General features: G+C 37.4%; 2 protein-coding genes across 16 annotated transcripts in view; both read left to right on the top strand.

Annotated features, from left to right (window-relative positions):
* Positions 1-833: 833 nt before the first annotated feature.
* phf8 (PHD finger protein 8) lies at positions 834-14,264 on the top strand. Of its 2 annotated transcripts, XM_068338201.1 has the most exons (23): positions 834-998; positions 1,714-1,969; positions 2,187-2,272; positions 2,350-2,476; positions 2,730-2,890; positions 3,071-3,212; positions 3,348-3,534; positions 3,656-3,818; positions 3,925-4,012; positions 4,213-4,319; positions 5,958-6,049; positions 6,860-6,949; positions 7,072-7,353; positions 7,470-7,552; positions 7,644-7,813; positions 8,754-8,839; positions 10,521-10,642; positions 10,795-10,838; positions 10,914-11,126; positions 11,245-11,340; positions 12,171-12,280; positions 12,380-12,740; positions 12,821-14,264. In XM_068338201.1, the coding sequence occupies exons 2-23, from the start codon at positions 1,872-1,874 to the stop codon at positions 12,907-12,909; spliced, it is 2,997 nt and encodes a 998-aa protein (XP_068194302.1). In that variant the 5' UTR covers positions 834-998; positions 1,714-1,871; the 3' UTR covers positions 12,910-14,264. The 2 variants fall into 2 exon arrangements, with proteins under 2 accessions (XP_068194302.1, XP_068194294.1); XM_068338193.1 differs by having other exon boundaries at positions 10,795-11,126; positions 12,821-14,263.
* Positions 14,265-14,795: 531 nt separating this feature from the next.
* The window catches only part of huwe1 (HECT, UBA and WWE domain containing E3 ubiquitin protein ligase 1), a 46,325-nt gene continuing 40,087 nt past the window's right edge, over positions 14,796-21,033 (top strand). For 10 of the 14 annotated variants that reach the window (XM_068306122.1, XM_068306041.1, XM_068306113.1 and 7 more), the window contains exons 1-2: positions 14,796-14,845; positions 16,320-16,389. The gene's annotated coding sequence lies outside the window, so the exon portion shown is untranslated. Of the gene's footprint in view, positions 14,846-16,319; positions 16,390-19,631; positions 19,919-21,033 lie in introns of those variants that run through there. The other 4 variants (XM_068306066.1, XM_068306129.1, XM_068306135.1 and 1 more) reach the window with 2 other exon arrangements.

The following is a 21,033-nucleotide window of genomic DNA, read 5'->3' on the forward strand; positions in this document are numbered from 1 at the left end:
CTTTGTTTCTTGGTGGTTAATGTTTTTGAGTGTTTCATATTTTTGAAATTTCCTCTGATGAAAATTTGTAAAATGTTCTAAATGTTCTAAATGTTCTACATGTTAAATGTGATTGAAGTTTGTTTGGAAAAGATGTTTTGAGGCACTTAAATGCTTTCATCTAATGTAAAACTGCAAAATGTTTGAATGAGATTAAAGTGTTTTTGCAAAAATCAAAAAAAAAAAATCTTCTTCTTCTTCTTCTTCTTCTTCTTCTTCTTCTTCTTCTTCTTCTTCTTATTATTATTATTATTATTATTATTATTATTATTATTATTATAATTGTTATTATTATTATATTATTATTATTATTATTATTAGTAGTAGTAGTAGTAGTAGTAGTAGTAGTAGTAGTAGTAATTTAATAATTTAAATTTTTAAATAATGTGACAGTTTTAATTTATTATTATTATTATTATTATTATTATTATTATTATTATTATTATTATTATTATTATTATTATTATTTTGAAGCCGGCTGTAAGAATATTTATTATATTATGTAAAATAACATCATTCGATCCTCCATTGGTAAATTATACCAGGACATTTTTTTTTTACTATTACCTAATTATCATAATTTCTGAATTCTCATTTGATTTTCCGTGCTCTTTGATTATTTCGTCATTTATCTGTATTTTTAGTTTTTTTGTTTTAACGCCCCAGGTGTTATGGGGTCTGTTAATTGCAAACTTTGTTCCAGCGGAAACGTTGTACAACACTTTTTTTCTTGAACGCAACTCCAAATTTGACTGTCTACAACTTTATTGTTCCTTCAACAGCAGATAGCGACGAAGAGCGATCTCTAATGCGTTTGAAATGGCGCTGATGTAGTTCAATGCACCGTACTTTAGTTATTGTTCTCGTTAAGGTCGCTTCGGGTTTTAGTTTATTGCTCCAAGACATTCTGGACGTGGCATCTGTATTTGGGCACCACGGACTTATTAAACGAAAAATTGGTAACGCAAACGGCTAATAATTTACGTTGCATAATAAGGCCGGAGCTAGCCCCGACTTTTCGTGGGGATTACAGCGGCTTTATAGTGGCTTTACAACGGTCGCAGCTAGATGTCGGAAAATTGCTAACGTCAAATAACAATTTGGCTAGCAAACGACGTTTCTTAATTTAGCTGAAATCATTCAATTGTTTTTGACGCATTTATCATTTCCTATTTTATAAATGCTAAAGGGGTTGAACAAACTGTTTCGTTGTGTAAGATAAAGTTAAAATCTTCTCAAATAATAAGCTTAGCTACATCGGTGGCTAACGTAGCTAGTTAGCTTGCTAAACATGTTAGCGTTATAGCATTACAACGTTCTCGGGGCTGAGCTTGTTTACAAACAGCGAGCTAATGTTTCGACCAATCTTTTTAATAAAATTGTTACTTGTTAGCAGAAGTAGGTATTTTTAATTCAATCCATGTAATGGAAAAGAAAAATGTGGTCCTCAAATTTTATTTTGAGCATCAAAAAGCAGTTTGAAAACATTACTTTGTTGGATTGATGCTATGCTACCAAAATTGCTGCTATCGTTACCCAGGTGGACTTAGCTTACGTCCCAAGTTGCTGTATTTACGTTCAGTCATATACTAATGAACTAATGATTTTGTAAAGCAAGTAGGCCATCTTCATACGATATTTAATTTTTTCCTTGTTTTTTTTGTGTTTCAACAGGAATCCACATGGACATTTCTCTCAGGAACAGGAATCTTGTTGTGAAGTGATAGAATTAGGTGTTTTGTTAAAAATTAATATTACCCGGACTACATTGTTAAAGTATTTAGTTTGTGATACCGCATCCAATTTTAATTCTGAGATCCTAAACACACAATATGGCATCAGTGCCAGTGTACTGCTTGTGTCGACTACCATATGATGTGACACGCTTCATGATTGAATGTGACATTTGTCAAGACTGGTTTCACGGAAGGTAGGTCATTTTCAAATTTGAGACTTGCATTTATGGATATTCAAATAGAATGCTGTGTGATTAAATATTTATGTTATAATTTAATTGCATGGTTGTAACTTCAACCTGGATGACTGCGAACCACCACTGACATCCATAATTGCTGTGGGTGTACTCACAATTGTTTTTCTTATATTGATATATCTGACTGTTTGATCTGTGAATATTGTGTGTGTAGCTGTGTTGGAGTAGAGGAGGACAAAGCAGCTGAGATAGACCTGTACCACTGTCCCAACTGTCAGGTCACCCATGGGCCGTCCGTCAGTAAGTTACTGTTTTGTAGATATACCTTCTTTAAGTTATTTGATCCCTTATTCTATTTTTTGTCTGCTTTTTTTCAGTGCGTAAGCGCCGTGGAGGCAGTAAGCAGGTAGACAGTGGTAATGCTGGAGCAAGAGATCCCAGCCGGCCTGTTAAGACAGGTAGCCCACAGTTTGTTAGAGAACTACGGAGCCGTACCTTCCCAAAGTAAGTGTCAGCATCCTGTAAATACAGAGATTTGTATTTTCAAAAGTTTTAAGAAGACCCTGATTTGCATTAAAAATTCACAGAACGTATTACAAATCTGTTATGTTATCCATAAACACAACTAAGATTCAGCCCAACACTGTAATTGCTCTTATTCTGTCAGTTGTTCACAGCAACATGAAGCACTCTGTTTAGACTACGTGATAATAATCAACTTTCTGTCTGTTTATCTGTTTGTCTTTCTACTTTACAGTGCGGATGAAGTCTTGCTTAAGCCTTCTGGGGCCCAGCTGACAGTCGAATTCCTGGAAGAACATTCATTTAGTGTTCCTGTCATGGTGTTGAGGCGGGATGGCCTTGGCATGACTCTTCCACCATCATCATTTAGTGTCAGTGATGTAGAGCACCACATAGGTAAAGTACTGACAATTCTGGTGTTACATTTTGAAACGTTATTCTTCATTGTAATTTGACAGACCTTCATGAGTTGTTTTTTTTAAGTTGAGTATTCATAAAATAAATTGAAATGTTCCCATTTGTATTTGACATGGTAACTAAGTCATCTGCAGTGTTCTCATTTTGTCATATTTGCAGGTGCAGACAAAGAGATTGATGTGATTGATGTGTCTCGCCAATCTGACATGAAGATGCGGTTGGGAGATTTCGTTGAGTACTATAACAGTCCAAACAGAGACAGAGTGCTTAATGTCATTAGTTTGGAGTTCTCTGAAACCAGGTATACAAACAGAATCTGTTTAGTGTTATATTTCTATGAAATTCACTAATCAAATGATTTAATTACTGAGATTTTGGAACTGAAATTTTGTTATGTGATATTGAATATTAAAGCTATGTGTTGACCTTGTTTAAGGTTGTCAAACTTGGTGGAGACTCCAAAGATTGTGAGGAAACTGTCATGGGTTGAAAACCTGTGGCCTGAAGAATCTGTATTTGAGCGCCCAAATGTGCAGAAGTACTGTCTGATGGGAGTGAAGGATAGCTACACAGATTTCCACATTGACTTTGGAGGCACATCAGTATGGTATCATGTCCTGAGGGTTAGAAGAGTCTTTTAATTTCACTGAAACAACTACACAAACAACTACATGGATTGCAGAACATGTTACTCTTAGATGCAAATTTATTTTAGTTCATGATCTTGACTCTGTGTCTTTTCAGGGTGAGAAAATCTTCTATCTAATATCACCCACTCCAGCCAACCTGGCTCTTTTTGAGCGATGGAGTTCCTCATCTAACCAGAATGAGATGTTTTTTGGAGACCAAGTTGATATGTGTTACAAGTGTTCTGTCAAACAAGGAAACACCTTATTCATACCAACAGGTAATCTTTCTGTTTGGTTTGTTCTCACATCTTTTTATCAGACATGTTGTGATTGTCTATTAAGTCTGAATCATTTGTATTTATTTACACTATCTTTGCTTTCCAGGGTGGATTCACTCTGTGCTAACTCCAGTGGACTGTCTCGCCTTTGGAGGAAACTTCTTGCATAGTCTCAACATTGACATGCAGCTGCGGTTAGTTTTAGCAGAACTATTTTCCTACCAAAATAGGGATTAAAATTGAATTTAGTTGCAGATCGCTGCTTAAGTAATTTTAAGTACCTTAATGACTTTAATTTCATGTAGTTCATCTTATTTAGTCAAAACAGCCATAAGCAATCAGGTTTCCACAAAGGTAAGTAGAAACTAATAATATTTGGCTTTTTGTGTTTTAGGGCATATGAAATAGAGAAGAGATTAAGCACAGCAGACCTGTTCAGATTTCCGAATTTTGAAACTGTTTGCTGGTATGTTGGAAAGCACCTGCTTGATACCTTCAGAGGTAAGAGGGCTCATAGGGTCTCGCAAGGGTTCATTTTTTAAATTTGTGTTACATGTTAAACTGCGTACATACATACATACGGGACATTCTTTTTCCTCTGTTGCTCAGAGCCTCAGCAATTTGTCAATTGGCCACGTTCACCTACTGTGGTGCAATTTAACGGAATTAATTTTTTACTTTGAAGACGTCGTTTGAGAGATCCCAGGGATTTTCCACACCAGGAAAAAGATCTAGTTCTTTCTACGCTCCAGTGTGGCTCAAGCATGTCTGATATGATCAATATAGTTAGCTTGTATTTGTTATAGAAGGCCTCCAAATGCCATCGGGTTGGGGGATATAGCATTTTCCAGATTTCTGGATGCTGACCACCTACAGTGGTACAGTGCCTTGTGAAAGTATTGGCCCCCCAAAAACTTGTTGACATTTGACACATTTCAGGCTTCAAACTTAAAAGATAACAAACTGAAAATATTTTTCAAGAACCAACAACATGTGAGACACAATTGTGAAGTGGAACCAAATTTATTCAACATTTTATATTGTGTTTAGAAATAAACTGAAAAGTAGGATGTGCAAATGTGAGACCAAATGACACACAGATGCACTCTGTTTGTCATTGTTAGTCATTTAGGTCAACACTGGATCATTCAGAAGTCATGAGGGAACTTCTTGAGTCGGTTAGCTGAGCTGAGAGAACAAGGGGCAAATACTTTTGCACATCCTACTTTTCAGTTCTTTATTTGAAAACACAGTATAAAATGTTAAATAAATTTGGTTCCACTTCATGATTGTGTCTCACATGTTGTTGATACTTGAAAAATATTTTCAGTTTGTTATCTTTAAGTTTAAAGCCGGAAATGTGGCAAAATGCCAAAAAGTTCTTTGAGGGTGCAAATACTTTCGCAAGGCACTGTATGTCTGTAGGTTCTCAGTCATCCAGGTCATGGTTATCCAAAAGCTGTTGAGTCGATCCAATGGACGTTAAGAAAGTTCTTGAAGACGTTTCGTCTCTCATCCAAGAGACTTCTTCTGTTCTAAGAAAGTTCTTGGAAGACGTTTCATCGCTCATCCAAGAGACTTCTTAAGAACTGAAGAAGTCTCTTGAATGAGAGACTAAACGTCATCAAGAACTTTCTTAACGTCCAGTGGATCGACTCAACAGCTTTTGGATAAGGCACTGTATATGCAGCTGTCCCTGTCCAATGAGTTGCTGGCTTAGACTAGAGGCAGGATTTCCTGGTTGGATACGAGCTACAGGTGTTCCATCCTCCATGCGGACTGTCTATGTATTGTCATTTGTTTCTGATAAGTGGTTGCTTCTTTTTTTTTTGTAATAACACCCACTTCCAGGGTTACGACAACCTATCAGCAAGAAGCTGAAAGCAACCAAAGCAAACAGAATATTGCTCAAGCTTGGATTTTTCACTTGAGAAGATGAATGAATTATCACTCTATCATCTGTCACTCAGTGCTTGAGAAATCTATGTCTCATTTGCTTGTTTATATTAATTTTGGATGTAAACTTGTCACAATTGGGGACGAGAGTTCCCGTGTGATTGAAGTTTTATTTGTGAGACTTGTGTTCATTGTTTTTCCCTGTGATATTCTTGAGCTTTACTTTTTTTTTTTCTCTCACAGGTTTAAGAGAGAACCGTCGGCACCCTGCCACTTACCTGGTTCATGGAGCTAAGGCCCTGAACAATGCTTTTCGTAGTTGGACCCGTAAAGAGGTGGGCAAAATCATTGATTCATTTTAGCTTCTGCTCTTCTTATTTCATGAATTGGCTTATTTATTTTTTAAACAATAGTAAAATTCACAGACAATGCAATTTCAAAACTGGAATTTAGGCGCAACAGGAATTTTTTTTTTTTTTTTTACATAAAATGCTATGTGGCATAAGTATTGAGCAGACAGGTTCCACGGTGATTGCCAAAGTACGTGAATCATCTCTGTCACCTCTATTTTCTATCTCATGTCTTGTTTCACTTCCTTTGTCAAATCTGAACTAACATATGTGCGGTCGTCTTGTCATTTTAATGTTCCAGAGGAAAAACTAAAGCTGACATTTATATGTAAAGCACCCGATTTTGTTGTTGGATTTAACAATGTCGATGAATTAAAGTGATTGTTTATTCTGGATATGAAAATGTTACTGCCTCTCCTGAGTCAGTTCTACAGTGAAAATAAAAATAAATCCGGACCTCGTCTTAACAAACAAACTGAATTAATGAAAAGTGCTTCTACTTATGTTAAAGATTCCTGGTCTGACATTGGATGTTTGGATTGCAATAAGGTTAGCCAATAAAAAGGGTTCTGCTGGCTTGTGCAACAATAGGGGAAACACTGCACTTAATTTTTATAGTTGACAAACTTAAACTTGCTGCCAAGAAAATTAAAATAAAAATTTGAAATAAAAATGTGAAATTGTACCTTTGAAATTGACAACACAAGAAAATACTGAATTAGATATGCAGTATTTTAGATGTAATTGTAACTGAAAAATATTATTAGATGATTCTTATTATCTGCTTATACTCAGGCTCTAGCAGAGCATGAAGTGGAAATTCCGGAAACTATCAACACTCAAACGCTAGTGAAGGACCTGGCCAAGGAGATTCGTCTGGTTGAGGTAAGTAGCAAAATTGAAGAAAGATGTTTTATGCATAATTTAAAGGTGTACTTTTGTATGCAGGAAAAATAATTTGTATTTTTAGGGTTTATCAACTAAGATGAACTTGATTTCTTTAATAGGACATCTTCCAGCAAAATATAGGACGTACTGGGCCTCAGTTCCCTGGTTCGCCACTCACTAAAGCTTCACTGACCACCTCTCAGAATTCAGGACGCCCCCCTGGAAAAAAGAAAGGACCCAAGCCTAAGGAGGCAAGTGGGGGCCTTGGGCTCCCAGGGAGCAAGAAAAAGAGTCAGAAGGGACTTCTTAAAGCAGAAGCAGGAGAACTGGACCTGATTGAGATTCACACCAAACATACACTCAAAAAATTTCAACCTGGTAAATCCAGAAATAAGAGCAAGGTATTATTTTTGAGATAATATTCACCCTCATAGTGAGAATGGACATTTCAATTGTATGTGTGTACCGGTAACTATTTCAGCCTCAAAGATGCTTTTATTTGTAATCTATTTTTCAGTTGGAGTTACCTTTAGAAGAGTTTGAAGGGAAGCTAAATAAAAGCAAACTAAAACTGGTGCTGTCCAATGGAAAAATCCAAGGGTAGGCCGTGCTGTGCTTTTTATATTGTATAATAGTGATTGTATGGTGCTTTCATGGGTTTTTGTTTTACTTGGTTATCTTCTGCCTTTAGTAAGAAGGATGGGAGCAGTAATGGTGCAGGAAGTACCGGAAACTACAAACATCTTGCCTTGGAGGGATCTAGTTTGTCTGACTTGGAGTCAGAGGATGAGCTGCACATTGATGAAACCCCTCCCCCACGACGCAAACCTGTAGGCTCCAGCAAGAAAAAGAAACTAAGTGGTAAGAGTTCAACTTTAAACTATGGTATTTCATGTGTTGTAGCTCAGTTATGGGCATGCATCAATTTAATTCCTGTAAACCTGCCAGCGAAGTCTACCAAAGATGAAAAGCTTGGATAGTTTTTTTCTAATGAAAGAGAAGGATATACGTGCTCAATGAGGGTATTAATGCACCGTAAATTCTGGACACCACTTTTTTCCATATGCCTTGAACCCTACATCTTTAAGAAAGGACTCCAAGGGGCGCTCTCATGGCAAGCGCGAGACAGACAGGTTTGAAGAGATAATGCGCTGAAGAAAACACCACCTTAGTTTGATTGTGTTTTGATCACATTTTGCGAAGAAAGCCATATAATGCAGCTTTTGAGTTAAAGACAATAAATCTAGTTGTTGAAGCAGCAAATAGTGCTGCTGTACGGAAGTTTGGCATCAGTGAATTGATGGCGAGACGTTGAAGATGGCAGCGTTGTTTTACTGCTGTTTTCCAGGTACTCTTTGGCAAAAAGTGGCAATTAAAGTTTTTAATATCTTTGTGTACAATCTTTCTGTGTAAATATCTGATGGTACAATACCTGGACATCTGCAGCTTATATACAGGTACGTTCAAATACTGCAGTTAGACACTCATTTGGTAGTTACTTCATCGGGGCTAAGTGAAATGATGGGGCTCTTCAGGTCCCTATCACAGCACAAGATGCTTTTTCATGTTCTGCTGGAACATTAGATATATTCTTTGATTTAAGAATGTAAAAGAATCAAATCAAATAACTTACAATCAACCAAAATAACTATAACCAAATGCATACAAAACACTTATAGCTTAGCTATAACGATACCATGCAGTTTAACTTTGCAGATCTCCATTTGTTGTTTGACCACCTACAGTCTTAGTTTCAAAGCCAAACTTGTTGTGCTCTACCTGTGCTAAAATGTGCCATCAGGTCTTCCCAGGAAATTACCCAGAGCCAAACCCTGCTCTGATCCCAATCGCATCAGGGAGCCTGGAGAAGTAGACTTTGACATTGAGGTGGGTCATGGTGAGATTTTCTGCAGGCAAATCTGAATGCCATCTTAAATCTCTCTAGTCAATGATGTAAGTCGGTCCCAAACATGAAAACTTGGTCTATTTCACCCTTACAGACATCAGAAGATAAGAGAACATAAAGACCATTTATTTTCTTAATCACTTTCTGCTTTTGTGGGTCATGGGGTTGCTGGAGCCTATCCCAGCAGACTTGCGGGCCAAACGCGGGTACGCTCCAGGCGCAACGATGGCGCATCAAGGAGCCACATGAAAGACAAACAAATACGCACGCACACACTCACATCCTGAGATGATTTGAGACCGACCAATTCACTGAAAAGTGTATGTTTTTGGAGGTGGAAGGAAGCTGAAGAACCTGGAGAGAACCCACACAGACACGGGAAGAACATACAAACTCCTCACAGAACAGGACTCGAACATCGAACCTTCTCGCTGTGAGGCGACAGTGCCACCCACTGCGCCATTGTGCCGCTCATAAAAACCATTATTGTTTTAGATTTTGCTGGAGTGCTTCTTATTGTAAACACACCAGGCTTAATTTAAGAAATTGAAGTCATCATTAGGAATCTATACCAGAAAATAATAGAAAGCTATAAATCATTTTTGTATTCATTCATCTTATCCGCTTCGTCCGGTTTTGTGGGGCGAGGTGGGTGCTGGAGCCTATCCCAGCTGAAATATTGGCGAGAGGCGGGACACACTTGATGCAACGCCAGTGCACCGCGGAGCCACACGAAAGACATTTCAGGCACACATCCACACCTACGGACAATTGGTAACTGACCAAGTCACCTGAAGTGCATGTTTTTGGAGTTCTCTTTGAACGTTTTCTGTTAAGCCCCCCTTAGAAAGAAGAAAACATTAGCCGCCCCCCACCTTCCGCCATGCACGTCCTTTAGCATGTGTGCGTGTTCCCGCGCATGCTCAGTGAAAAATACCCTATACCTCTGGAGTAAATACTCCCTGTGCAAGTTCTCAAAATTCCAGTGTATGGCAAGCGCCACTGCCACCTACTGTAGCAGATGTACAAGTACTGTACATTTTTCTGTTCATGTCAGTGAAAAAGCTAACTAATTTTGCCATGCAGATTCACCCAGACACCTCATTGCATCATCTTTGTAGAGTGTGCCCTACTATGTGAGAATCTCTGGTCTAAGCATTACTGTGCATTTAGTCAGTGGACTTTGGAGCCCAACAGTGTGCAAGCAGTTGGAAGTCACAAGTTTTAAATCGCAGCTTCTCAGACTACAAACAAAGTCGGTGAGAAGCTGCAACATGGTAGTTGCTATTCAAATCGACATTCCATTTGACAGTTCATTAACAAAGCTTTTAAGTAATACTGTTTTCAGTTCAATTGAGATAATTGACAGCATATCACAATTTACTTTTGTTTGTTGCACAATAGACACAAGCATTCAGAGATGTTCATATTTTTTCCTGACATCGGTCCTGTCTGTGTTGTTATGAGTGCTTTCCCATTTAAATATATACTATAAATATAGAAGCCTAAAAGAATTTTTATCTGTCTGAAACCTGTTTGTTTAAATATGACCTGTAGCGCTGACATACAGAATTATCAGAATTATCACAGTAATGAATGTGCAGCAAGCATTAAAAGCTAGTTTTATTGTAAAAAAAAATATTCTTGTCCATGTGGCTTCAGGAGGACTACACGACCGATGAAGAGGCGCTAGCCGCCCATGGAGTGAAGGGTGGAGCTGGGGGAATTCTGGACTTATTGAAGGCCAGCAAACAAGTAGCAGGCTTGGACTCTGCAGCACTAAGGTTAAATCTCCTTCTTCAGTTGTGACTGATTTTATTGAATCTTACAACCTTTGAAACTTACTATAATTTCTATATTTACTGTGGCTATGACTCTAAACTATCTGTGGTTATTTTTGAGGTAAAACATTATTGTTCAACTCTGTTCTTCTCAGTGAGGAAGCCCCAGCCTCTCCCAGTACTCGTGACGCCATTCAGGGTATGCTTTCCATGGCCAACCCCCCTTCTTCCTCGTCATCCTCCTCATCTTCATCTCCTCTTTCTATTTCTGGAGGCTTGACAGAAGGGTTGGGAAAGGTCAAGGAAAAAGGTGGCAGGGCTGTATGGGTGACTGCAGGGATCCAAAAGACTGGAAGTTCTGACAAAAAGCCTGTCATTGAGCGACCTGGAAAACGACCAATTAAACGGCCAGCACGTCACCTTAGTGATGAAGAAAGTCCAGATGAGCAAGAGACTCTGGGAACGTGTTTTAAAGATTCAGACTATGGTGAGCTTTACACTCAAAACACCTGCAGTTGTTTTTGAAAATTGATGCTGAACATAGCACAAAAGTAACTTGTTTCATTAAACCACTGTTGAATGACGTTTAATATTGTTTGTTTAAGTTTACCCATCTTTGGAGTCTGATGAAGAGGACCATGCTAACAAGGCTAAGATGAAACGGAAGAAAAACTGGGACGACACACCTTGGAGCCCAAAAGGTACCTGACATATACATACAGTAGATGCTAACTAGATCATGTTTGCCTTTTATCTCAAGTCAAGCATAAAATGAGGTTATTCATCCATCACTGTTGTCTGTTCAGCTTGTTTTTTTCTGTAGCATAACACACATAGTTTAAGGTTCTTTTTCTAAACTTTCTACATAACCAAGTACTGTAGTGGAATGAGGTTAGCTGCTAACAGACTTCTGTTTTGATTTTCATTTATTTGAATGTACAAATCTCTCATTTGCCTTTTTGATAAACAGTAATCCCTTGTTACTCGCGGTTAATGCGTTCTAGGACCACCCATGAAAAAACAAAATTCCGCGATATAGCGATGTACTGTTTATTTTATTATTTACGCTAATTTAAACCCTCTCCATACTGATATTAAACCTCCACATATATGTTACCTTTTCGCACACTCTTATAGACTGTTTAAAGCACTTTCGTATGAGAAAAAAGTGTTTCTTTAATACACGGAAGTGTACTGTGTTCCGTGAGTCTCGGAACGCAGCACACGCACAGATGCTGTCAGCCAATAGCATGCACATACGGCATCACGTGACAACCTACCAAAACTCTGTGATGTAGTGAAGCCGTCCATTTTGAAGCACGAGTAAGCGAGGGATTGCTGTATTAGCATTTAATTATTTTTTAATCTTTAAAATCAAAATTAAGTATAACCAATCATATTGCAATGTAACTGGGAGAACTTGCATCACTTCTTTCCAAATTTCTTTCCTGAATGAAATTGACCCATGGGGGGAGGGGTAGAGTTTTTTGTTCTTGTTAAGGTTCTGATGACCTTGATATGTCATTTATAGCCAGGGTGATGCCAACCCTTCCTAAACAAGACCGGCCAGCTAGAGAAGGCGCTAGAGTTGCATCTGTAGAAACTGGTCTTGCTGCAGCTGCAGCCAAGCTGGCGCAACAAGTAAGTTTGGAAACAATGGATATTTGGTTTAAATATGTGCCAATTTAATTCCCTTGAGTAAATGCACTGTAGTTAAAATATAATCTTGTCTATTTTCAGGAGCAGCAAAAGCCTGCTAAAAGGAAGTACACCAAAAAGCAGCGCCCTGCAGCTCCTGTTGTCACTCCACCTCCTGTTGAAACTGAGCCAACTCCTCCCTCACCACCACTTGCTTCAGAGTCTGCAGCAGATTTCAGCCCAGAAAGGAGGGTGGATTACTTCTCTGCTAGTTTGTTGGACCATGAATACACAGCAGGACCAGGACCTTTTGGCCCCGGAGGCCCTCGTGGCAGTGGAGCAATGGCGCCTGGTGTGTTCCTCACTTCAAGACGACCTTCACTGTCTCCGCAGAACAGCGGCTCTCACTCTGGGGCATCTCCTGCTGGTTTAGCGAACCAAGGCTCAACAGGAGTTGGTCAAGGTAAGCCAAAAAGCATTGATGACTTCTTCCACATTATTGAAAGCATATTTTCTTATGTTTTCCCCTTTAACTTCATTTAGGGAGACGACCAAAGAAAGGACTTGCAACTGCAAAACAGAGACTTGGAAAAATTCTGAAAATTCACCGCAATGGCAAACTTCTCTTGTGAGAGATGTTGAAAGTGTGGTCGAAGACTTCAACGAGGAAAGAGGAAAATGTTTTTTTGTGGGAGAAGGTCTTACAAAAATGGAGATAATGATCTATATTTTATAAGCTATATAAATTTGTTAAACATTTTCACCAGTTATTGAACTTGGCAATATTTTTTACTATACCATTTACTCAACTCCACAGTTATGAGCCTGTTTTGGCATTTTGTTCATACATTTCTGGATAAAGTTATTTTCAGATGAACTTAACTTCAACAAACAATTTCCCACAATGTGCTACATGTACACTTCATGTAGTAAATACTTCTTAATGATTACATATTATTTAACACTGGCAATGGAATATTATGACAAGCAATCAGTACGACAAGCAGATTTTGATTTAACTATCTAGACCAAGCAATATAGTAATTTGTTTAAGTTGTCTTTTTTGTTTCCTATAACACATTATTGTGAGGTATTCTCGTCAAAATAATTTTGCTAATACTAGTAAGTCACATTTGTTTCCTCTTGAGGAAAATCTTATTTGTGTAATGTTTTTTATACACCCTAGTTATACACATAAAATATAAAGCACTTAAATAATCCCAAGAGTAACAAAATACAACTCAATTTATTCTGTTTATTTCACAACATAATTGACACGTCTATCCTTTTTTAAGAGGATGATTTTACCACTTCATCTTCATGCGCCTAACTTAAATTTACAACCATTACTTGCTTGAACAAAAATTTATCCATTGCTTTGTAAGACGTTTTAGTTGACATTGTAAATATTTGTAATATTTGTAATTTATATAGTTACATTGGAAGGACAGAAAAAATATAAGGGTTCTAAGAGTCAAGGGTCCTGATTGCCGTAATTTGTTCCCTCTGTTGGCAGCGTTCATGGACAGCTTGAGATTTGTTTTCTCGCCATAAAATGTACTAGTGATAAAATGGCAGAAATTTAAATGTATGAAAAACATTCAGAAGGTGAAGAATATAACTTGACATGTAAATATATGTTGTAATTTAAGTTCTTTTATAGTTCAAAGTTTTAAAGTCTTTCTTAACACAACTTGTACATGATACATTGGTGTATTTGGAAAATATCTGAAATAGTTTTTTTGTTTGTTTTTTTTATATTTGTATAACGTAATTGTCATGTTGAGTTTGTCATGTTGTCTTCACAGCGTAATAGTGGAATTTTTCTGGAAAAAATGCCCTTGTTTTATTTCATTAATCTAGTTTTACATGAATTATTGTTGATATTCTTTTTGTGTTTGTGCGTGTTGTGTTTTAAACGTGTTAAAAAGCAATCTGCAACACATAAAGTATATCATGGGCAAAATTTCTTCTTCATTGAATTTATTGCAGTCACAAGTGAGATTTGTGGAGTCAAGTTAATGGTGTTCCATTAGCTGTTCCAGTCTGTTAGAGCTCAGTTTTCATTGTTTTCTCAAAGGTGGAATTTATACAATTTACGGTGAAAACCATTAAGATGCAAGAAATCTGTAATGTATTAAACATTCATTGCGTTCTTAAAATGAAAGCATTTGATTGACAATCCAGTTCAAATTTAACTTTTAAGAGATACTTCTAATTTTTCTTTTTTGTTTTTCAAAATACTTTTTTTTTTTATCATAACATTTAAATTTCACAGTTTTAAATATAACCTTCTCGGTTCAGAAGGCAGATAAATGCATTTGTTAAAATGTTAGGTTATACTTGTTAAAAATTTTGCTTAGTGATTCGTGTGCACACCCAATTACAACATGTTGGTTGAAGGAGTCGTTCCGCCTTTCTGAGGGGAACCACAGTGGCACAATGGTATTTTCCTGCAATAATTATAAGAAAGCCACGGCTTGACGGTGTCGTAATCTCGCGAGATTCAAACTGACCTACGATTTGCTAGTGCAAGATGGAGAAGCTAATGTAACACACGCATTCGAGGTAATATGAAAGACCTATACTAACATGTGTTTTAGAGAACTAGTGACATATATTTCCTTTACTTTGGGTTTAATAATCATTGTTTGGGACCCGTAACCGTGGTCCCGAACCACAGAGGTAGTGTTTTTTATTACAAGGTAAAGTATATGCTGTGTAAACCGCCATTTTTAATTTAGCTGTGATCCAACTGATAAAGCATTTGACGTAGCTCGTTTAGGCTCAGCGCTAGCTTGTTAGCGTATGCGAACACACAAATATACACGCCACCCAGGTATGTTCACTAATGTTTGTTGTGTAAGGATATGTATGTGTTTGTAACACTTATAGCCTGTACGGTATTCTTGGTGGACTTATGGCTACTCACTTTCGGTAATAGAAAATACCAGTGGGAAAAATATGTATTCAAGGGTGTAGATTTGCTTTTCGCAATCAGCTAATGTTAACAGTCTAAGCTAAAATTCAGTTCAAGTAAACAGTATTACCTTGAATTGCTTGTGTGGATCATCATTGTTCACATAACTAGCTTTTAAATTATTTTAACGATGCTCCCATATCCACAACTATTTGTGAATGATACCTGTAACATTAACTAGTCACGATTCTTCTAATAATATTGAAAACTAGTATGATCAGAGTTTTGCATAGTTAACACTGTCATAAGTGACAAACGCTTCAGGGCGTGCAGTCATGTTTCTCTCAGTAACGCAGCTAACGCACCATCAGCTGTCGGTTGTGTGATTTTTGAAGCTAATTAGGTATATGACAAGTTTACAACTTTAAATGTTACTACCTTTTATGCAACACTTTTTGTTAAAGCATAGGGTTGATTTGATCGATCCATAAATTTTCCTAAGTTTGTAGAGAGTTGTGGTAAATCCGGTGATAGCTGGAACATTACGCTATCAAGAAGTATCCATCCATATACCCCATATTTACAAGTATTTGAAAGCAAGTCATAATACATATCAGTAAAAACGTCAAACTACTGTATTTTATAATGTCAAAACTGAATCTGGGGTGGTTGTCATGATCACCTTTTGGTTCCTCTAACCTTCAATCTTTGACAATGAAGTACTGTCCCAATTTATGGGTACTGACCTGTTTTTGTGTATGGTCATACGTGTTTCAATACAGTATTCATTTGAACTTAAGAAAGAGTTTAGTGATAGGGATATAATGAAATTAAGAATACATTTTACATACAGCAGTGCTAATATTTGTGGGTTATTAATAATGAAATTTCCAGACATTTGAAGTGATAATTACCTGACCGAGGCATGTACAGAGATAAGCAAAGTAAGTCTGAGTATGGAAACCTTGTTATGTGTCAGACAAGAACAGTAAGTTGAACTTTTATTGCAGTAACTTTTTAATCAGTCCCACTAGTAATATAATTCAGACCACATTTAAGCTATCAAAATGTTTGTCTTTTGATTAAAAAAACACAGAACAAATTATTGTTTTGCATTTTCAGATAGTTTAAAGAGACCGCAAGCCAAGAAAAGGATGAGAATGGTGGAATTATTGAGCCAAAACAGTTTCTGGTATGTATTACATAATATATTTAGCACATGGACTGTTGTGTTGAAATCATATATGCTGGCAATGGGCGTACTGGGCAAAAATACTAATCAATAATTCTTCTACACTAGGCAGCTACTACTCAATTTGTGTAAATGCCTCCAGTTATCATCATATACAATAGATTCTCCTGATTTTTGAAGATAATAGATTAAAATGGTGTTAACATTTTTGTATGTTGTCATATTTCAGATGAATACAGTTGTTTGTTTTGCACTTTTAACATCAAAGTAGCTATCAAAGCTGTTGCTTTGCTTTTTACTTGTGACATGTTTTACATGGCAGAGTTGGCACTACAACTCATTTTCCCTTAGGTCTTCACTAGGTTTCTTAACTGTTAACACACGTTTGCTGTCTGCCTTGTGGTCGGAGGCCATTTTTCTTCTTTTTTTAATAGTGTTTGCAAACTGACTGTAAGTATATTACTACCCCCCTTCAGGTATTAATGCTACATTTATACCAGGCACAAGTAAAAAATAATGGAGGAAAAAATATCAAACACCGACAGTCTTGTTTATTCACTAATCAGTTTTTAGATAATTAATGAATATTCAAAAATCCCAACGATAAAAAATACCCAACTATAAAAAATACTTTTTTTTTTCACTTAGGAGGTTTCAGATACTCCTATTAACTAAAACCAATGTAAAATATTTATTGTTAATGTATATTCCTTGATAGTTGTATGGTACAAGTCATTTACCTACATTGTGAAGCTGAAATATATGATGAATAGGAATGGACATGGATAGGACAATTTTTTGATTTTTGCAGAAAATGTTTCGGTATGCTAACTACATTTTACTCTATAGATCGTACATTGCTCGAGCAGAGGGCTATCATTTATATTTATCAGATCAAGGTCAAAACACCGGAAAATATTTGTTTTGAAAGTCATCACTTTTAGGCAATGACACTGTTCGGTGCTGCGGTAAATGCTCACATGTAATTTAAGACATTTCTGGTAGCACGGCATTTCTCTAAAATAATGTCATTGTTGAATGCTGTAGTCTGCATGCCAAGGGCTGTAATTGCACCCTGTCACTTCACTGTCAACATGACAGAATATCATAGTTTTGCTGCAAAAAAATATACATTAGAGAAGTACAGTAATCATTTTAATAGATTCTGCAACATATATTCCAATATTGCCTTTTATTTTAGTTCTGACTGTACTGACCATACTGCATATAAGGATAGAACTGTAATAGGCATGCACAAAGCATCACTTTGTTGTCATCGTCTAAGAGGAATTTGGTCTTTTATATTGAAAATTACATCATGAAATTTCAAATGTTTTCATTTGAACTTTCATGGTCATCATGTGAACAAATGGTCAAAACATGGGCAAAGCTATTTTCCTGTAAACAGCCCTTTAGTGTGAAAAATTCTTTCAAGAAATGGCACAGCAGGTTCACCAGCCATGGTGTTAGAAATGGTTTATTATCCTCACTTCCATTGTGGTGAGTTGCACTCAAAAAGGCAGATACAGTATTGCTCAAAATATTGGTTGCTGTTAAAGGCAGCTCCACAATCAACGTATGTCACCATATCTTAACACAGCAGCTCTCTGAATATGAAAAACGTCTTAGGTCAACTGTGCATGTATTTGTGCATCATTGTGGCGCAGTGGGTAGCACTGCCGCCTCACAACACGGCGGACCCGGGTTCGAGTCCCGCTCTGTGCGGAGTTCGCATGCTCTCCCCGTGTCTGCGTGGGTTCTCTCCGGGTTCTCCGGCTTCCTCCCACCTCCAAAAGCATGCGCTTCAGGTTGATTGGCTGGTCCCAAATTGCCCGTAGGACTGAGTGTGTGTGTGAGTGGTTGTATGTCTTTGTGTGTGGCTCCGCGGTGCACTGGCGTCGTGCCCGGAGTGTCCCCTGCCTCACGCCCTATGCCACTGGGATAGGCTCCAGCTCCCCGTGACCCGCTGCGGCGGATATAGCGGTGGTCATATGACAATGAATGTTGTGCTTAAATGTTGCAGATGCACAATGTGGGCCAGCAGCAAAAAGAAAGCACATCTGTGTAGTCAGAGTAATGCTGTAGGATAAGAGGGGGCTGTGATGGATTGATGATGTTAAACATGTGTTCCGTCACTGGGAGAATTAAAAAGTAACATTTAGCAGCTACCACAAAAAATTATGTCAACTGAAAATTTCTCTAAAATGAGAGGATATTGTTTTTGTAATTCCGTTTTGTGGTTTTCAAAGTGCTAGTGGACATATAAAATGTGGAGATGTGGATGCTGCTGTGTAATACATCACACCTTTTTTCCTTTATACAAAAATCATGTGCAACTGTTTTTGTTCAATGTCATTAAACAAACATTGCATACAGAATCACAATCAGCATGATATCCAACTCTTGTAATTCTACATTTCAGTCTAATAACCAATTGGAATCATTTGGTCTGATTAATAAAAATACTTCCATACTAGCATGTAACACCCCGAAAGACCTGAAAATGTCCAATGTTTTTCTTGTTTGATAAAAATCTAGCACTAAATGGTAATCAGAGAGCACATGCCTCCTGCAAAAATTGTTGTGATCCCATCTTGATCCTGTTCTACCACAAAATGTAATCACCCCCCCTCCAATCCAAGGCCTACTTCTGTACAACAAATTATTGAAGTTCTCTAAGTATTCTACCAGCAGCTATGAAGACATAACCCTCTTGATAAAGATAATTATTTCTCAAGATAGACAATATTGGTCAGACACTTGTAACACACCATGTTAATACTGACTTGTAAAAAGACTATTAATTTACTTAATAATGACTTTCTGACATTAACTATTCAGTGCCCCTGCCAAAACTAATGAGCTTTTATCAGTTGAAATAAAATCGAGGCTTGTATGCCTCTTTGCTGCTCCATTATCACCTGATTTGGCCAGAACAATATATGTTCCAAAAATGTTGCTTTTGCTGTGATGGATTGTGCTGTATCAATTTTTATTGCAATTGTTCACTTTTCACAGTAATATATTTAGATACATTAAAAAAATATTCCTTTACTTGTTTGTATGTTTGTTAAATATGAAGGACTGCATAAAATGCTGAGGTGATTCGTTCCAAAGAGTGGCAAGTGGCCCATATGAACACTGCACTGCATCGATAGAGTGGCTACACGTTCCCTGCCATAACGTTATTCACTTTTTGCACACTACCCAGAGTCATGGTGACTGTGCCAACAGCTAGTGCTTGTGTGTTATGGAGAAATGCGCGGATACTCTGAAAAATAATACCCCGAACGGTTTCTTATATTTCTTCATAGAGCGTATTGCCTTTGGTCTATTAGTCTGAACGAAAACTAGAATCAGAATTCACAGTGTCACGGTAGACCCGTCCAGCAATGATTCAGCGAGTTATTATGCGTTTCTGCCTGCTACTCAACTAACATTAGCTAGCTTGCTAGCTAGCGCGTGGTACGAGTGTCTAGCTGAAGAACCAGGAGAAGAGAATAAGCAGATGAAAATTACCTGGTTCCAGGTATTTGATATATGCCATTTTATTGTCAGTGTAAGCTGTGTGGTACTCTGTGTGTCGTTTTACAGAGATTGTGCAGGTGTATGGAGTGCGGACTTCTTATGCGGCCTGTACAGCCCCGACCTAAATTAGTTGAGAGTCAGATCAGGACAGCATGGTGATTTTATGAGATCTCCATTGACAGTTGTGGCACAAATAGCTAAATCGTTGGGGATTTGAGGCTGGCCACATTTCAGTTGTAAAGCGATAGTTGTACACTTGTCGTTCTTTAACTTTGAGTAACTTTTTAAGGTGTGTTGATTTCCCAGTGCTTGGAATTGTTTTGAGGAAAGAACGTTTCCCAACATTACCGGGAGCTCATAGTTAGCAAGTCAACGGCTAGCATCAACCGACGTTACGGATCGAATTTTGTCAGTATGTTGAGACGCTCAGCCGGGTTATTTCGGTCACATGTATTATATACCGATCGACAAAATAAACCTGTGTTATTTGTCCGTTGTAACGGTAACCCAAAGCGTGTATAGTCATTCTATAACATTGGAGAAATAGCCTTACGCTGTTAGCAAAGGTAACGGTAGCTAAGTAGCTTCAACTTTAACCTGTCAACGTTATGTGACTTAAGTTTAACACCAAATATGCAGTAAGATAGCCGATTCTTTTACGAACATTTTCCTGAAATTCCAAAGCCATGACATCCTGAAAATGTTTATACTACGAAATAAGGCCATAACCGATTTGATTAACTTTGTGTCGTATGTTGGTAACTAACCACGAACTAATGCTGTGTACTAATTGTGATCGGTCCTTGTTAGGTGACTTAAACACATGTAATATCTTCCACAACATTTTTATCCAATGATTGTCATGGGTTTTTATATATACATATAACCTTATCTATATTACAGTAGTTTTAAATGAAAATGCCTGCAGCATTTATTTATTATTATTGTGAGCTCTGTCGATTTTGGAGACTGGTAGCTGTCTGTATTTTTTTTATCAAGACTGCATCATATACACACTTTGATATGCATCTTCTGCATTGTTATTCATGCTGTACACATTTTCATGTGTTTCACTATAAACTCTTTAGTACCATTCTGAGATTGATATGTCTACAC

Source organism: Antennarius striatus, chromosome 2 (genome assembly GCF_040054535.1).
Source record: "Antennarius striatus isolate MH-2024 chromosome 2, ASM4005453v1, whole genome shotgun sequence".
NCBI classification, from domain to species: Eukaryota; Metazoa; Chordata; class Actinopteri; order Lophiiformes; family Antennariidae; genus Antennarius; species Antennarius striatus.